The 14654-nt window shown below is 40.0% G+C and overlaps 1 protein-coding gene across 2 annotated transcripts in view; it reads right to left on the bottom strand.

The window, feature by feature from the left end:
- The window catches only part of SLC12A8 (solute carrier family 12 member 8), a 143402-nt gene that overhangs the window by 5551 nt on the left and 123197 nt on the right, over window positions 1-14654 (bottom strand). For both annotated transcript variants that reach the window (XM_021070218.1, XM_021070217.1), the window contains exons 11-12: window positions 7494-7591; window positions 6826-6943 (exon numbers count right to left, since the gene is read on the bottom strand). In XM_021070218.1, the coding sequence (XP_020925877.1) occupies window positions 6826-6943; window positions 7494-7591 (216 nt within the window). The remainder of the gene's footprint in view (window positions 1-6825; window positions 6944-7493; window positions 7592-14654) is intronic.

Genomic DNA, 14654 nt, shown 5'->3' with positions numbered 1-14654 from the left:
TTCTAGGACATTATTAAAAACTAACTTTGAAGAAATTCAGAAGCAGCCACTGATGTAATCACCATGTCAATGAAAATCTATCCATTAAATTAACTGATATAAGGGCCCATCTTTGCAGGACTTTTCCTAAAGCATTATTTTTAATGCATATGTGATTCAAGTGTTTGAAGTACAGTTCTTTGAAAAAATGTACATCAGACTACTCTAATTTGGAAGACTTTTTAATTTTCATTATGTTAGGACTTGAAAATATGTAATTGTTTTATTTTAAATTGGAGCACTGTAGAATTTTGGTGAAAAGGGCTCTTGAATGTATTTTTCAACAGCTTTATTATTGAGGAATAACTGACATACAATAAACAGCGTACGGATAATATGTTCTTTCCTTATTCTTGATGCTCTGGCATTTGGAGTCTTGATCCTAGAAGTGCTAATTCCTAGAGAGAGCAAACAACTCCCTTAATGAGCACAGCTTTTTTTTTCTTTTTTGTCTCTAGTCTTTTTAGGGCCGTACCTGCCGCATATGGAGGTTCCCAGGTTAGGGGTCGAATCACAGCTGTAGCCTCCAGCCTATGCCAGAGCCACCACAATGGCAGATCCTGGCTGCATCTGCGACCTATACCACAGCTCACAGCAATGCCGGATCCTTAACCCACTGAGTGAGGCCAGGGATCGAACCCGCAACTTCATGGTTCCTAGTCCGATTCGTTTCCACCACGCCACGATGGGAACTCCATGAGCACAGCTTTGATATACAGACTGATCCAAGCCCCACACCCACAACAATCTTTATCAAACTCTTACACACCAAGCCCATACTCCCCTGCCCTAAATCACCCCAGGGCCAAATACCAACAACTACAGACCACCCCTATATCCCAGAGCCCTCTGAAATTCTTCAAGCTAGCCAATCCTAAATTTACTCAGCTACCTGCCTTGCCCATCCCTTTCCATTAAAACCCTAATAAAGGCTCTGGGCCCTGCTCTCCCCTCTTCCTCTTTTGCCTTCTGATCAAACCTAGTCCTCTCCAGGTGACCCTGCATGGCACAGGTGCCTCCTGTTTCTAGGGATCTGTGAGTGTAAACTTCTTTCTTCATGACGATAATTTCTGTATCTGCGTGCCTTAGCATACTTGATTGACAGAAATCCCAGGTACGTTTTTAGAACAAACTACATGCCTTTTAAAGTGTATTGTCTGCTAAGTGCTGACACACGTCTACATTGTACAACCCTCACTACAAGCAAGATCATGAAGATATCCATAACCTGAAAAAGTTTCCTTGAGCCACTTCCCAAGACCTGCCTTCCATGCATCCACACCCCCACCCCACCAATGATAATGCTATCATTATAGATCACTTTGCATTTTTAATAATCATATATATGTATGCATGTATACATTATATACATACATAATATTACCTTCTGTAGCCTTTTTGTTTGGCTCATTTCACTCAGCATAATTCTCTTGAGGTTCATCTGTGTTACTGCATTTTCATTCTTTTCATTGCTAAACAGTGTTCCATTATATAGGTAGACTATAATTTATTTATAGAGACTTTTTGATGAACGTTTGGATTATTTCCAGTTTCTATCACAAATTAAGCTACTACGAATATTCACGTACATGTTCCTGTATGACCATGCTTTTGATTCTCTTGAGTAAATACCTAGGAGTACAGTGGCTAGCTCGTATTGTAGGTGTTTTGTTTTGTTTTGTTTTGTTTGGCTTTTTGCCATTTCTAGGGCTGCTCCCATGGCATATGGAGGTTCCCAGGCTAGGGGTTGAATCGGAGCTGTAGCCGCCGGCCCATGCCAGAGCCACAGCAACGCGGGATCCGAGCCGCATCTGCAACCGACACCATACCTCACGGCAACACCAGATCCTTAACTCACTGAGCAAGGCCAGGGATTGAACCTGAAACCTCATGGTTCCTAGTCAGATTCGTTTCCGCTGTGCCCTGACAGGAACTCCTGCAGGTGTGTTTTAAGTAAACCTTGAAATAAACTGCCAAACTGCTTTACAAAGTGATAGTATTAATTTTACATTCTCACCAGCTGCATATGATATAGTTCTAGCTATTCTACAGCCTTGCTGACACTTGGCAAGATCAGTGTTTTAAATTTTAATCTCTCATAGGTATGTGGTAATATTACATGCTGGTTTTAATTTGCTTTTCCTAACAACTAGTTACACTGAGAATCTTTTCATGTGTTTGTCATCTATATCTGTTCTTGGATGAAATCCATTTAAAAGTTATGCCCATTTTTTGGGCAAAAGACCTGAATAGACATTTCTCCAAAGAAGATATACAGATGGCCAACAAACACATGAAAAAATGCTCAACATCGCTGATTATAAGAGAAATGCAAATCAAAACTACCATGAGATACCACCTCACACCAGTCAGAATGGCCATCATTAATAAATCCACAAATAACAAGTGCTGGAGGGGCTGTGGAGAAAAGGGAACCCTCCTGCACTGTTGGTGGGAATGTAAACTGGTACAGCCACTATGGAGAACAGTTTGGAGATACCTTAGAAATCTATACATAGAACTTCCATATGACCCTGCAATCCCACTCTTGGGCATCTATCCGGACAAAACTCTACTTAAAAGAGACACGTTCACCCGCATGTTCATTGCAGCACTATTTACAATAGCCAGGACATGGAAACAACCCAAATGTCCATCGACAGATGATTGGATTCGGAAGATGTGGTATATATACACAATGGAATACTACCCAACCATAAGAAAGAATGACATAATGCCATTTGCAGCAACATGGATGGAACTAGAGAATCTCATACTGAGTGAAATGAGCCAGAAAGACAAAGACAAATACCATATGATATCACTCATAACTGGAATCTAATATCCAGCACAAATGAACATCTCCTCAGAAAAGAAAATCATGGACTTGGAGAAGAGACTTGTGACTGCCTGATGGGAGAGGGAGAGAGTGGGAGGGATTGGGAGCTTGGGCTTATCAGACACAACCTAGAATAGATTTACAAGAGATCCTGCTGAATAGCATTGAGAACTATGTCTAGATACTCATGTTGCAACAGAAGAAAGGGTGGGGGGAAAATGTAATTGTAATGTATACATGTAAGGATAACCTGACCCCCTTGCTGTACAGTGGGAAAATAAAAAAAATTATATAAAAAAAAAGTTATGCCCATTTTTAAAAGTTTTGTTGTTTTCTTAGTATTGAGTTTTGAGAGTTGTTACATGTTATATATACTGTGATTTGCTAATATGTTCTCTCAATCTATAGCTTGCCTTTGCATTTCTTTACCAGTTATGCTTGGGAGATCAGAGTCCTTAATTTTGATGAAGTCCAATTTATCAATTTTTTCCCTACTTTTGATGTTATAGCTAAGAACTCTTTGTCTCACTCAGAGTCACAAGGTCTTTCTTCTGTATTTTCAAGGATCCATTTTGAGCTATTTTTACACTGTATGACGTATGGATTGAAGTTTGTTTTTTGCTTATGGATTTCTAATTGTTCCAGCATCATTTGCTGAAAAGACTATCTTTCCCTCCACTGAACTGCCTTTGCAACATCTCTACTTATCCACTGATTTATCTATCTTGATTTCAATGCTCTCTTGATTAATTTAGCTGTATAATTAGCTTTGAAATCAGATAGTGCAAATCTTCCAAATTTGATTTCCTTTTGCCAAGTTAGTTGGTCTATTCAAGGTCCTTTGAATTTCCACATGAATATTTTAGGATCTGCTTTCCAACTTCTACGAAAAAGGCAACTGTAATTTTGATTGGGATTATATCTAATCAATAGAAAAGTTTGAGAAGAAAGGACATCTTCAGAATATTGAATCTTGGAGTTCCCGTCATGGCGACAGCACAAACGAATCTGACTAGGAACCATGAGGTTGCAGGTTCGATCCCTCAGTGGATTAAGGAACCAGTGTTGCCCTGAGCTGTGGTGTAGGTCGCAAACGCGGCTTGGATCTGGCATTGCTGTGGTTGTGATGTAGGCCGGCAGCTATAACTCTGATTTGATCCCCTACCTGGGAACCTCCACATGCCACGGGTGCGGCCCTAAAAAGACAAAAAACCAAAAAAAAAAAAAAGAATATTGAATCTTCCAGTTCATGGATATGGTATATATATTCATTTATTTCTTCACTTTCTTCAATTTCCTCTCAAAAATGTTTTGTAGTTTTCCTCTCTATTCTGTATATATGGGGAATTACACTGATTGATTTAAGAGCATTAAATCAACCTTGCATTTCTGGGATAAACCTACTTGGTTATGATGTATTACTGTGCTTTTAATATTACTTTATATTCAATTTGTTAAAATTTTATTAAGAATTTTTGCGTCTACATCCATGAGGATGTTCGTGTGTAGTTTTCTGAAGCATTTACATAGAATTGACATTCTTCCTGAAATGTTTGATAAGTTTCATTAGTGAAGCCACCTGGGCCTAGGGCTTTGTGGGAAGGTTTTTCGTGACAAGTGTAATTTCTTTAATAGATGAACTAAATAGCCCTGTATCTCTGTTAGAGTGAGTTGATACTTTGTGTCTTTCAAGGAATTTTTCCAGTTCATCTAAGTTGTTAAATTTATTGGCATAAAGTTGTTTATAACGTTTCCTTATTTTCCTTTAAACTCTGTAGACTCATCTCACCTCTCCCACTCCTGGAACTGGTCACTTGTGCTTCCTCTCCTTTTTTTCTGATCAGTCTGGCTAGAGGTTTGTTAATTTTATTGATTTCACATAACCAGCTTTTTGTTTTACTGGCATTCTCTATTTCCCCCATTTTATATTTTGTGATTTCTACTTTGATCTTTCTAAGTTCCTTATTTCTTATTAGGTTTAATTTGCTCTTCTTTCTCTGGTTTCTTAAGTTGAAACTGTGGTCATTGATTTGAGAACTTTTTTTCTTTTCTAACATAAATATTTGATGCTGTGAAACTTTCCTCTAAGTATTGAACTAGCTGCAACCCACAATTTTGATGTTATATTTTCATTTTCATTCAAAGCACTTCTTAATTTCACTTATTTCTTCTTTGAACCATGAGTTATTTAGTTTCTTTAGTTTATTAGTGTTTTTTAGTGTTCTTAGTTATTTAGCGTTCTTTAGTTTCTAAATATTTGGGGATCTTTCAGATATCTTCCTGGTATTTTTGATTTACTTCCTCTTTGTTCCTGAGTTAATGTGAATACCTTTAAATTTATTGAGACTTTAAAAAACTGTCTTAGAATATGGTTTATCCTGGTAAATGTTTCATGTACAGTTGGAAAAAATATACATTCTGCTGCTGCTAGGTGGAATATTCTATATCAGTTTGGCCAGGTTTGTTGGTAATGTTATTCAAATTTACTAAAGTCCTACTGATTTTCTGCCTACTTGTTTCATCAATCATTGAGAGAGAGGTACTGAAATCTCTACCTATAACTGAGAACTTTTCTAGTTAATAATATTGCCAATCTAACAGGTCTTGCTTTATGAATTTCAAACCTCTGTTTTAAAGCATATAAATGTTAAGATTTATTATGTCCTCTTGATTAATGTTTCCTTTATCTTTAGGAAAAGTCCCTCTTTATGCCCGGTAATGTTCTTTTCTCTGAAATCTATTTTGTCTGATGTTAGTATAGTCCCTCAGCTTTGTCTGATTTTTCTTATCATGATATATCTTTTTCCATCCTTTTACTTTTAACTTGGTTGCGTCTTTATATTTAAAGCAGTCTTCTTGTAGACAGCACATAGTTGGATTGTACTTTTTTACTCTATCAGTGTTAGATGATTTAATTTGAAGTGTTTAGACCATTTATAATTAGTGTGATTATTTGAGATGGCTAGGTTTACATAAACCGCCTTGCTACTTGTTTTTGTTCTGCCCATATGTCCTTTATTATCTTTTTGTCTTTTTCTGATTTACTTTGAGTATTTTTAACTCACTTTTATCCCCTTTATTGGTTTATTAGATATAATTCTTTATTGTGTTATAGGCATATCTCATTTTATTGCACCTGGCTTTGTTGTGCTTCACGGTATTGCATTTTCACAAGTTGAAGGTTTGGGGCAACCCTGCTTTGACCAAGTCTATAAGCACCATTTTCCCAACAGCATTTGCTCACTTTCTGTCTCTGTGTCACATACAGTATTTCAAACTTTGTCATTATTATTATATTTCTCATGGTGATCTGAGATCAGTGATCTTTAATGTTACTGCTACAGCTCAGTGAGGGCTTAGATGACGGTTAGCATTTTTAGCAATAAACTATTCGAAAATTAAGGTATGTACACTTTTTTTTTAGTCATGATGCTCTTGCACACTTAACAGACTACAGTATAGTATAAGCATGACATTCGTATGTACTAGGGAACAAAAAAATTTGTATGACTCGCTTTATTGTGATATTCATTTTAGTGCAGTGATCCGGAACTGAACTCACAGTTATTTCCAAGGTATGCGTGTATTTTAGTAGCTGCTTTAGGGCTTGTAACACCCATTTTTAACTTATCATTGTCTACCTTTAAGTGATATTTTAGCACTTCACCTATAGCACATGAAACTTCCAGCAGTGTATTCCCATTTCTTCCCTCCTGGTCTTTGTACTATTGTCATTAATTTTACTTTTATGTGTCTTATAAACCTCATAAGTTATTAATTTTCATTTATCATTTATGCTCATGCATATTTTTCTCCTAAACTGTTAGTTCCTTGAAATTGGGATTCGTATTTGAGTCAGTGTTGGCACTTAATAGATGTTAAAAACACTTTTTAAAATAAATGCTGAAAGAGAAGGGAGGTGGTGGCAAAATGGCTCTGTTGCTTACCAAGGTGAAGTCCAGGACTGGTCCGACCAATGTAGAAATACACAATGGCAGCAACCCCCATGTTAACCAGGGTATAGACCCACTGGATCACAAACATGATAAGAAGGGACCCAACAACCTGTGGAAACAGAGTAGGAAGGGCAAGTCATCTAAGGGGTTATTACATGGTAAGCAAGATATAAGGCTAGGGCCTTAAGAAACAAGACTCCTTATCAACCTCTCATTACTCTAAATCTGAATAAGTGAAGTTCACTCACAATTCAAAAAACCTCTTTTAAACGGATATTTGGGAAGACATCCTCCTGAAAGAACCCTCTAAACAAAACAATCAGTAAATAGGTATTTCATCCTTGCCCCTTGTCCTACTACTTTCTAGGAGAAAAAAAAACTAGAGTAAAATTATGCTCATTTGGTATACCTAGAAATTTGGTGATCCAGAGGTTATCAGTGACGATTTTTAAAAGTCAAACCATTGATTAAAATAAGTAGTTCATTAAATGTAATCTTGCCATATGTGGCCTCATCTAAATTCTGATAACAAGTAATGAAATCATATTGCTCCCACTTAAGATTCCCCTCTTCCCTTCTCTACACCCCCACCCAAAAATGTCACATCTCCATTTGAATTCAGTCTTAAGGATGATTGAGATCAAAATGAAGTCACTCACCCCCAACAGAGAGATCCAGGGGTTGCATATGCGGGTGTAGAAAGAAGTTGGTCTTCTCTGGATATCTTGTTCCTGGAGCCTGGACTTTAGGAAGAAATCTAAAAAAGTAAGTGAGCCAAAATCCTTGGTTACTCATTTCTTATCAAACCCTCCAGTGTTTATATTAGCCAGTACCTATAAGCTCCTCCTCTCCAATTTTGCAACTCAGCCTAAAAGATAACTTCCACTCACCTCAACCATCAACTCCTTTAGCCACGCCTGAGGTCTGTCTTTACCAGAAAGCTTATACCTCCTAAATCTGATTTTAATCAGTCCAACCTCAGCCCATCACCTCCTTTTCGCCTCATTTGCTTTGCTGTCTCCCACCTCACTAGTCAGAGCTGCAGAGGGACCTTCAGTTAACTTGCCTAGTATGTTTTTGCTTCCTTTCACCTACCTCCTCTTTTCAATCTCCTCTCACCTAGCTTAGATCCCATGGTCCAAGACTGTCAACAAGTACTGCCTTGGATGTGAGATCTGCTTCCACACCTCAGCATTGCTCAATAGCGTACACCTAGTCTACTCATTCTCCTACTTGCTGATATAACCAGTTTACAACCTCTCCTTTCAAAGGAGAGCTTTCATATTGTCTTATTACCAAATCTACCCACCTTCTTGCATCTGTACCCTCTCTTTGCCTTTTCATTTTTAGAGTGAATGAGCAGCCCTGGCTCCTACCTAAGGCCCATCCCTACATTTGTGCCCTGCTCAAGGACTTTGCTTTTCCATCCTCTACTAAATCATCTCCATCAAATGCAAATACACTGTAATTTCTCCCACTAAACAAGTTCTCCCCCTACCTACTGTCCTATTTGTCTCCCTTATAGCAAAACTGCTCAAAATAATTGCCTATATGGTTTCTACCTTCCACTCTTCCCTCACTGACACTTAGATTATGATTGAAAAAATGAATCATGCATTGAGCATGTGGAAACCATACAACTTAATCATAACAGTGTTTCTTCTTTTTTAAAAAAAAATAGCAAGGTAATAGGGCCATCAACTCAAATCAGTCATAAACCTTGGCAGAATTTATTTTAATCCATGATTAATAAGAAGACATTTACTGAGTACTTCCTATACACAAATGCCTACATACCCAGATTTGGCATTTAGAGATATAAAAGATGGTCCTTGCCCTCAAGTCATGGAGGTATAAAAGATAAATATGATAGAAGCACATTGTAAAGGCAGATAAATATTGAGAGGATGAAGCCTTCTTCAGGGGCTAGGATGGTTTATCATTCATTTAACCTCTTGTACATTCCAAACGCTGTTCTAGGTGCTGGGGACATGAAATATGAATAGACATGGAAGGTCTCTGCTGTCATTGCACTTGCATTCAAGCAGGGAAGACACATAATAAACAAGTAAACACATACATGCTGTGATGTCAGTAGCTGATAAGTACTATGATGAATAATAAACTGGGGGAGTTCCCTGGTGACTCAGGGGGTTAAGGATCTGGTGTTGTCACTGCTGTGGCTCTAGTGCTGTGGTATGGGTTCAGTCCCTGGCCTGGGAACTTCCACATGCATTGGATGCAGCCAAAAAAGAGTGGTTATTATAAAACAACAACAACAACAATAATAAAGTGGGGTAACGGGATAGAGACTAGGGTGGGGGGTACTGTTTCAGATAGTTTTTTCAGAAAATAGCTCTTTGAGAAGAGGATATTTTAATGAACTGAGTTGTGTAAAGCAGTGAGCCATGAAGAGCTGTTGGGGAAGAATTATAGTGAAATTATAGTGAAATACAGTTGTCCCCTGGTTTTTAAGGAGGAACAGTATTGGTGAAGGACTTAGATTCTTGCCTCTCTGAGGTTTGCCAAATGTTAAGTTTACTCCTTCACACTTGATTTTTTTTTTTTTTTCTTTTTCAGCCCTACTCCTGGCATATGGAAGTTCCCAGACCAGGGATAGAATCTGAGCTGCAGCTGCAATTTATGCCATAGCTGTGGCAATGTCAGGTCCTTAACCCACTGCACCAGGCCAGGGATCAAACCTGCTGCAGACCACACTGGATCCTTAACCTGGTGCACCACAGAGAGAACTCCTCACACTTGATTTGATCCTGCACAACATCAATTATGCTGTACCCAAAGGAATTGTATGGGTGTGTGTTTTCTGAGAAACTCTGGGGAAAGTTGTAGGAAGGGGTAGGTACCCCCAGGCAAATGCAGAAAAGATTTTTGTTTGTTTGTTTGTCTTTTTGTCCTTTTTAGGGCCACACTCACAGCATATGGATGTTCCCAGGCTAGGGGTCCAATTGGAGCTGTTGCTGCTGGCCTACACCAGAGCCACAGCAACACCAGATATGAGTTTCATCTGAGACCTACACCACAGCTCACAGCAATGCTGGGTCCTCGACCCACTGAGGGAGGCCAGGGATTGAACCCGCAACCTCACGGTTCCTAGTTGGATTCTTTTCCACTGCACCATGACGGGAACTCCCTCAGTGCAGTTTTATATATCAGCTGTGTGAGGGAGAATTCAGGCAAGGATGCTCGATGACTTTGAATAGGTATGACAATACCGGTGGACAATTATTCAGAATTCTGAGCAGCTATGGTTTTAAAATCCTTCCAAAAAGACTGAAGGAACTTTTTAATCTTTTTAAGGGCTATGCTAGAAAAAATAAGCCTTACCGACTTAAAGGTGGAAGGAGACAGTTTCTCACATTAGAAATACTAGAATAATAACTAGGAAGACGACTTTATCAAGCTTTAGTCACGAAACAAACAATCAGGTAAACAGAACCATGCATGAGACATGTTAAAAATATCAAATATAATAAACATAATGCATAACATTAACTTGTCTTTTAAAATCTAGTGGTATGTCTAACAAGTTCTATGTTCACAAAACCCATGCAGATACAAAGACTTTAAATATGAAGGGGGAAAACAATTATGCCCATTTTAAAAATCATGAATTTAAGTAATTTTATAAAAACTACTTAAAATCAATACTAAACCATCTCTGGAAACGTCCTCCATAACTTTATCAAAATAAATAGTCCTGGTTGGCATGTACGAATGGAGAATGTACATTGTTATAGTCCACAAAGGATCATGTTTCAAGTTCATGCGGTATTTTGTTGTGTGGATTCTACAGTCTTTTAACCCCTTTCCAAATGCTGTGCACTAAAGTTATTTCTAGGTTGTCACTAGCACCAACAATGCAGCTATGACAATCATATCTTATTGGTACATATTTTATGGTCTGTTGTTTGGTTTGGGGTTGTTTCTTTGATATACAATTCCCTGCGCAGATTTACTAAGGTGGAGCAATTAGTTTAATATTTCCTGTTACATCTTGAAAGATCCCGCTTCAGAAAGAATGAACTGGTGAGACTTTTAACTATGGCAATGCGAAGAGGTCAGTGAATCTTCGCCCTGAGAGGCAGGTATATAACTAGACAAAATCATCAACAAAACAAAACAAAACAAAAACCACTCAGGGCTCTGGAAATATACCAGATGGAGACAACACACTAAGAATGTTTGTTTTTCAAAGACCGCTGGAGCCCAGGGTAAGAACAGTGAGAGTTTGTGATCTTCAACCTGGGCTGCTCCCATCCCTACCCCAGTTCCTAGCAGCATGCAGCTGGCCCCTGTGTCTCCACCACCCACGAGGCTCCCACTCTCTGCCAGGAGATCTGTGTGAGTTTGGAAGCACAGTCAAAGTTGCGGCCAGTCCTCTAGTGTCCCCTGGCTTGGAGCTTTGCCCGTCTCTTATAGGCCCCTTGGGCAGGGGACCATGGGGAGCTACTGAGCCTCCATGGCTCTCTCATTTCTAGGGTCTTCCCACTAAATTTCTGGCTGGTCCCCGGCTCATCCTAGCTGGGTCCGCTCCCCCAGGCCAGCAGATCTGAGGGTTTCCTCATTCCACCTTCTCCCGGGTGCAGCACATTGAGCCTATAAAGGCACAGCCCCCAAGTTTGCCCCCTCTGGCAGCAAAACTGTTGGTTTCTGAAGAAATCATGGCCCCACACCTCCTGAAATGGATGAAACACCAATCCATAGATCCAAAAGGAATGACTCCAGGGACATTGCTTCCAGCAGTGTGTACATACACCCGGTTACCACGCACCCACCCTTGTTAATTTAAATTTTTGACAGCTGAAAGATATACAAGGATATTTTAATGGTGGTTTAACTTGGGTTCATTTAATCAGTATCGCGGCCCAGTTCATACCAGAGACTGACCCCAAGCAGCACACCCTTTGTGTAGTGGTTAAGAACACAGGTTCTAAAGTGAGATGAACCTGGCTTCAAATTCTAGCTGTCTCATATCCCAAGCAAGCATTTAACTTCCCTAGGCCTCACTTTTGTCCTCTGGGCAAGGTAATAACAATGCCTAAATCTGAGCCGAGCTGAGAGAATCTGTTTTAAGTGATCATCTTCATGCTAGGTACCTGGGACGGGCTCAGTACATGCTGCCTGTTTTTAACCACTAACAACATTCAACACCAACCATAAAAGTCAGCTTGGTGAGTGGACAACATATGAGTCTGGGCATCAGCTTTTCAAACGTAAACTGCGCATTCATCTCTTCCGGCCTCTCTTTAGCAGAATCTGGATTTTGACCTTCCTGTTTTTAAAAATAATACGCGTTGGAAGGTATGCTTTTATCAGTTGTGTTTGTCAGAATAATTGTTTCCTTCTGTGACACTGTGTTGTGCAAATGTTTTTTTATTTCTGTTTAATCAGATCCTTTTGGTCTTTGATGATGTCTTCAATAGTCAGAAATCTCTCTCTTGTGCAGCTGTTATAAATAAGGAATGTGTGGCTCTATACGGTATCAAATACAGCCCCGAGTTAATTTTTCTGATCCATTTGCTCTCACCAATATTTACTCACTAGTGCTTTGATTCTTAGTATTTTATGGCATCTGGTGGCATCACATATTAGGTTCTTCTAATAATTTAACTCTAGCGGGAGTTCCCGTTGTGGTGCAGTGGTTAACGAATCCAACTAGGAACCATGAGGTTGCGGGTTCGGTCCCTGCCCTTGCTCAGTGGGTTAACGATCCGGTGTTGCCGTGAGCTGTGGTGTAGGTTGCAGACACGGCTCGGATCCTGCGTTGCTGTGGCTCTGGCGTAGGCCGGTGGCTACAGCTCTGATTCAACCCCTAGCCTGGGAACCTCCATATGCCGCGGGAGCGGCCCAAGAAATAGCAACAACAACAACAATAACAATAACAACAAAAGACAAAAAAAAAAAAATTTAACTCTAGCTACTCTTTACCATATCAGTGGTTCAATTTTTAGCCAAGATTTGCACAATCGTTCATCAATTTAATTAGTCCTTGCTGAGTGTTTGTCAGTGTCATGTACTATGGTGGGAATATTGTTGATAAGCACAAGGTGGAAAGACATGGTTTGGGACTAAAGGACTCACAGACAAGGGCTAAAGGGATAAAACTGAATATTTCTTTTTCTTAAGACAGATGAGTAGGCCCAAAGACAAAAGTGTAAACAAATGTATAAAACAAAGCGATAAAGATTTTCTAACACTAGGGTGACTCAAACGTTATGCATGCACAGGAGAAGAAATGAGGGAAGGCTTCTGAAACAGGGTCTGAAAAGTCAAATGGTCTTTGAACCACAAGCCAGGATTTTTCAGATGGAAAAGGAGGAAATGACGCGATTGGAGAAGGCAGGATCGTGGGTGCGAAGGCAGGAAGGAATACGGAACATGACGGGTCTGGGGCACATGTCTGGGTGTGACTGGACATATGCGTGTGGGCTGTCATGAGAAAAGCGGCCAGGAAGGTAGGATGGGGCAGGATTGCCAAGAAGCTGTCAAACCACAACAAGATCGAAGGCATTAGATTCCAGTGAAAGCTCTTATGTAAGAGAGACAAGATGAGAATTTTATTTCAGAAAGGTCATTCAGTGGACAATGAGAAGGAGAAAGAGAATGTGGGAGAATCTGGACGCAGGAGACTTTGCGGAGGGTAACAAGAGTCTGGGTGCCAGATGATGGGGGTTTGCACCAAGGTGAAGGCAGTAAGGATGGAGGAGAGGGAGGGATCAATAAGAGCTCAGGACAGTCCTGAGATGGAGCACCTTCACCGGTCAAACGTCACACACTGACCACACATCTCTCCTGAAAACCAACTGAGAAGACATAACAAGAATTGAACAGGCAAAACTCCAAAAGCACAAGGAGAATGAGAGAGGAAAGATAATAACAGGGCTTGGAAGGTGGAAAGGTGATGGAGGAGTGATAATAGACGGAGCAGAACAGAAAAGGACGAGCTCTAGGGCCCACAGAGAGGAGAGGGTGCAGGCAAGGAGCAGCTCAGTGCGTCCCGGCAGACCCCACAAAGGTCACGACCAGGAAGTAGCTGTCCTTGGGAAGTGATAAGGTGTCAGGGGCTGGCAGCAAGACTGTATATGAAACAGGTGGATATCAAGTTCCTTCCCTCTGGCCTTGCAGCTGGGAAATGACTCTTCTTTGCCTGACCTCCTCCCCAAGGGAGGAGAGGGTTCCTCTGAAGAAATAAAACCAGAAAGACTCCAGACTTGGGACACCAGGCATAGCAAAGAATGGAGGAATGGAGCTAGAAACTGGAGGATTCGATGAAAGTCTATATCCTAAACAGGGGGTCACTCCTACTCCCTTATGTCACCTGGCTCCTGAATACAGCCATCTAGGGGACTGCCAGGCAAGAGATTAAAGGACTCCTCTCTGGAGGAAAATATCCAGCGGGTCACCTTTGGGGGTCCTCCTGTGACAAAGCTAGTCTACCCCCTGATCATTCTAGAGTAAAGGACCCTAATCTATATGCCCTGCCTAGGACAGATCTTCTAAATAGCTTTTTAATACTTACTTCTCTAAGCAGGAAGAGAAATCAAAATCAAAAGAGCAACAGATATTTTTATAAAGCTTCTAATATAAAAGAGAGTGAAACCAAAGAGAAAAGACTCTAAAGGGAGAAAAAACTATAAAGGGAGAATAAGTAATATTACCAGAGAGACAAATATTGTGCCCATAAAACAAGAATGAAATGATGTTAAAAAAAATTTTTTTTTTGTCTTTTTAGGGATGCACCTGAGGCATATGGAGGTTCACAGGCTAGGGGTCCAATCGGAGCTACAGCTGCCAGCCTA

This window comes from Sus scrofa, chromosome 13, assembly GCF_000003025.6.
Source record: "Sus scrofa isolate TJ Tabasco breed Duroc chromosome 13, Sscrofa11.1, whole genome shotgun sequence".
Taxonomy (NCBI): Eukaryota; Metazoa; Chordata; class Mammalia; order Artiodactyla; family Suidae; genus Sus; species Sus scrofa.
The sequence above is the reverse complement of the archived record's forward strand: the minus strand, read 5'-3'. Positions and strand labels throughout refer to the sequence as shown.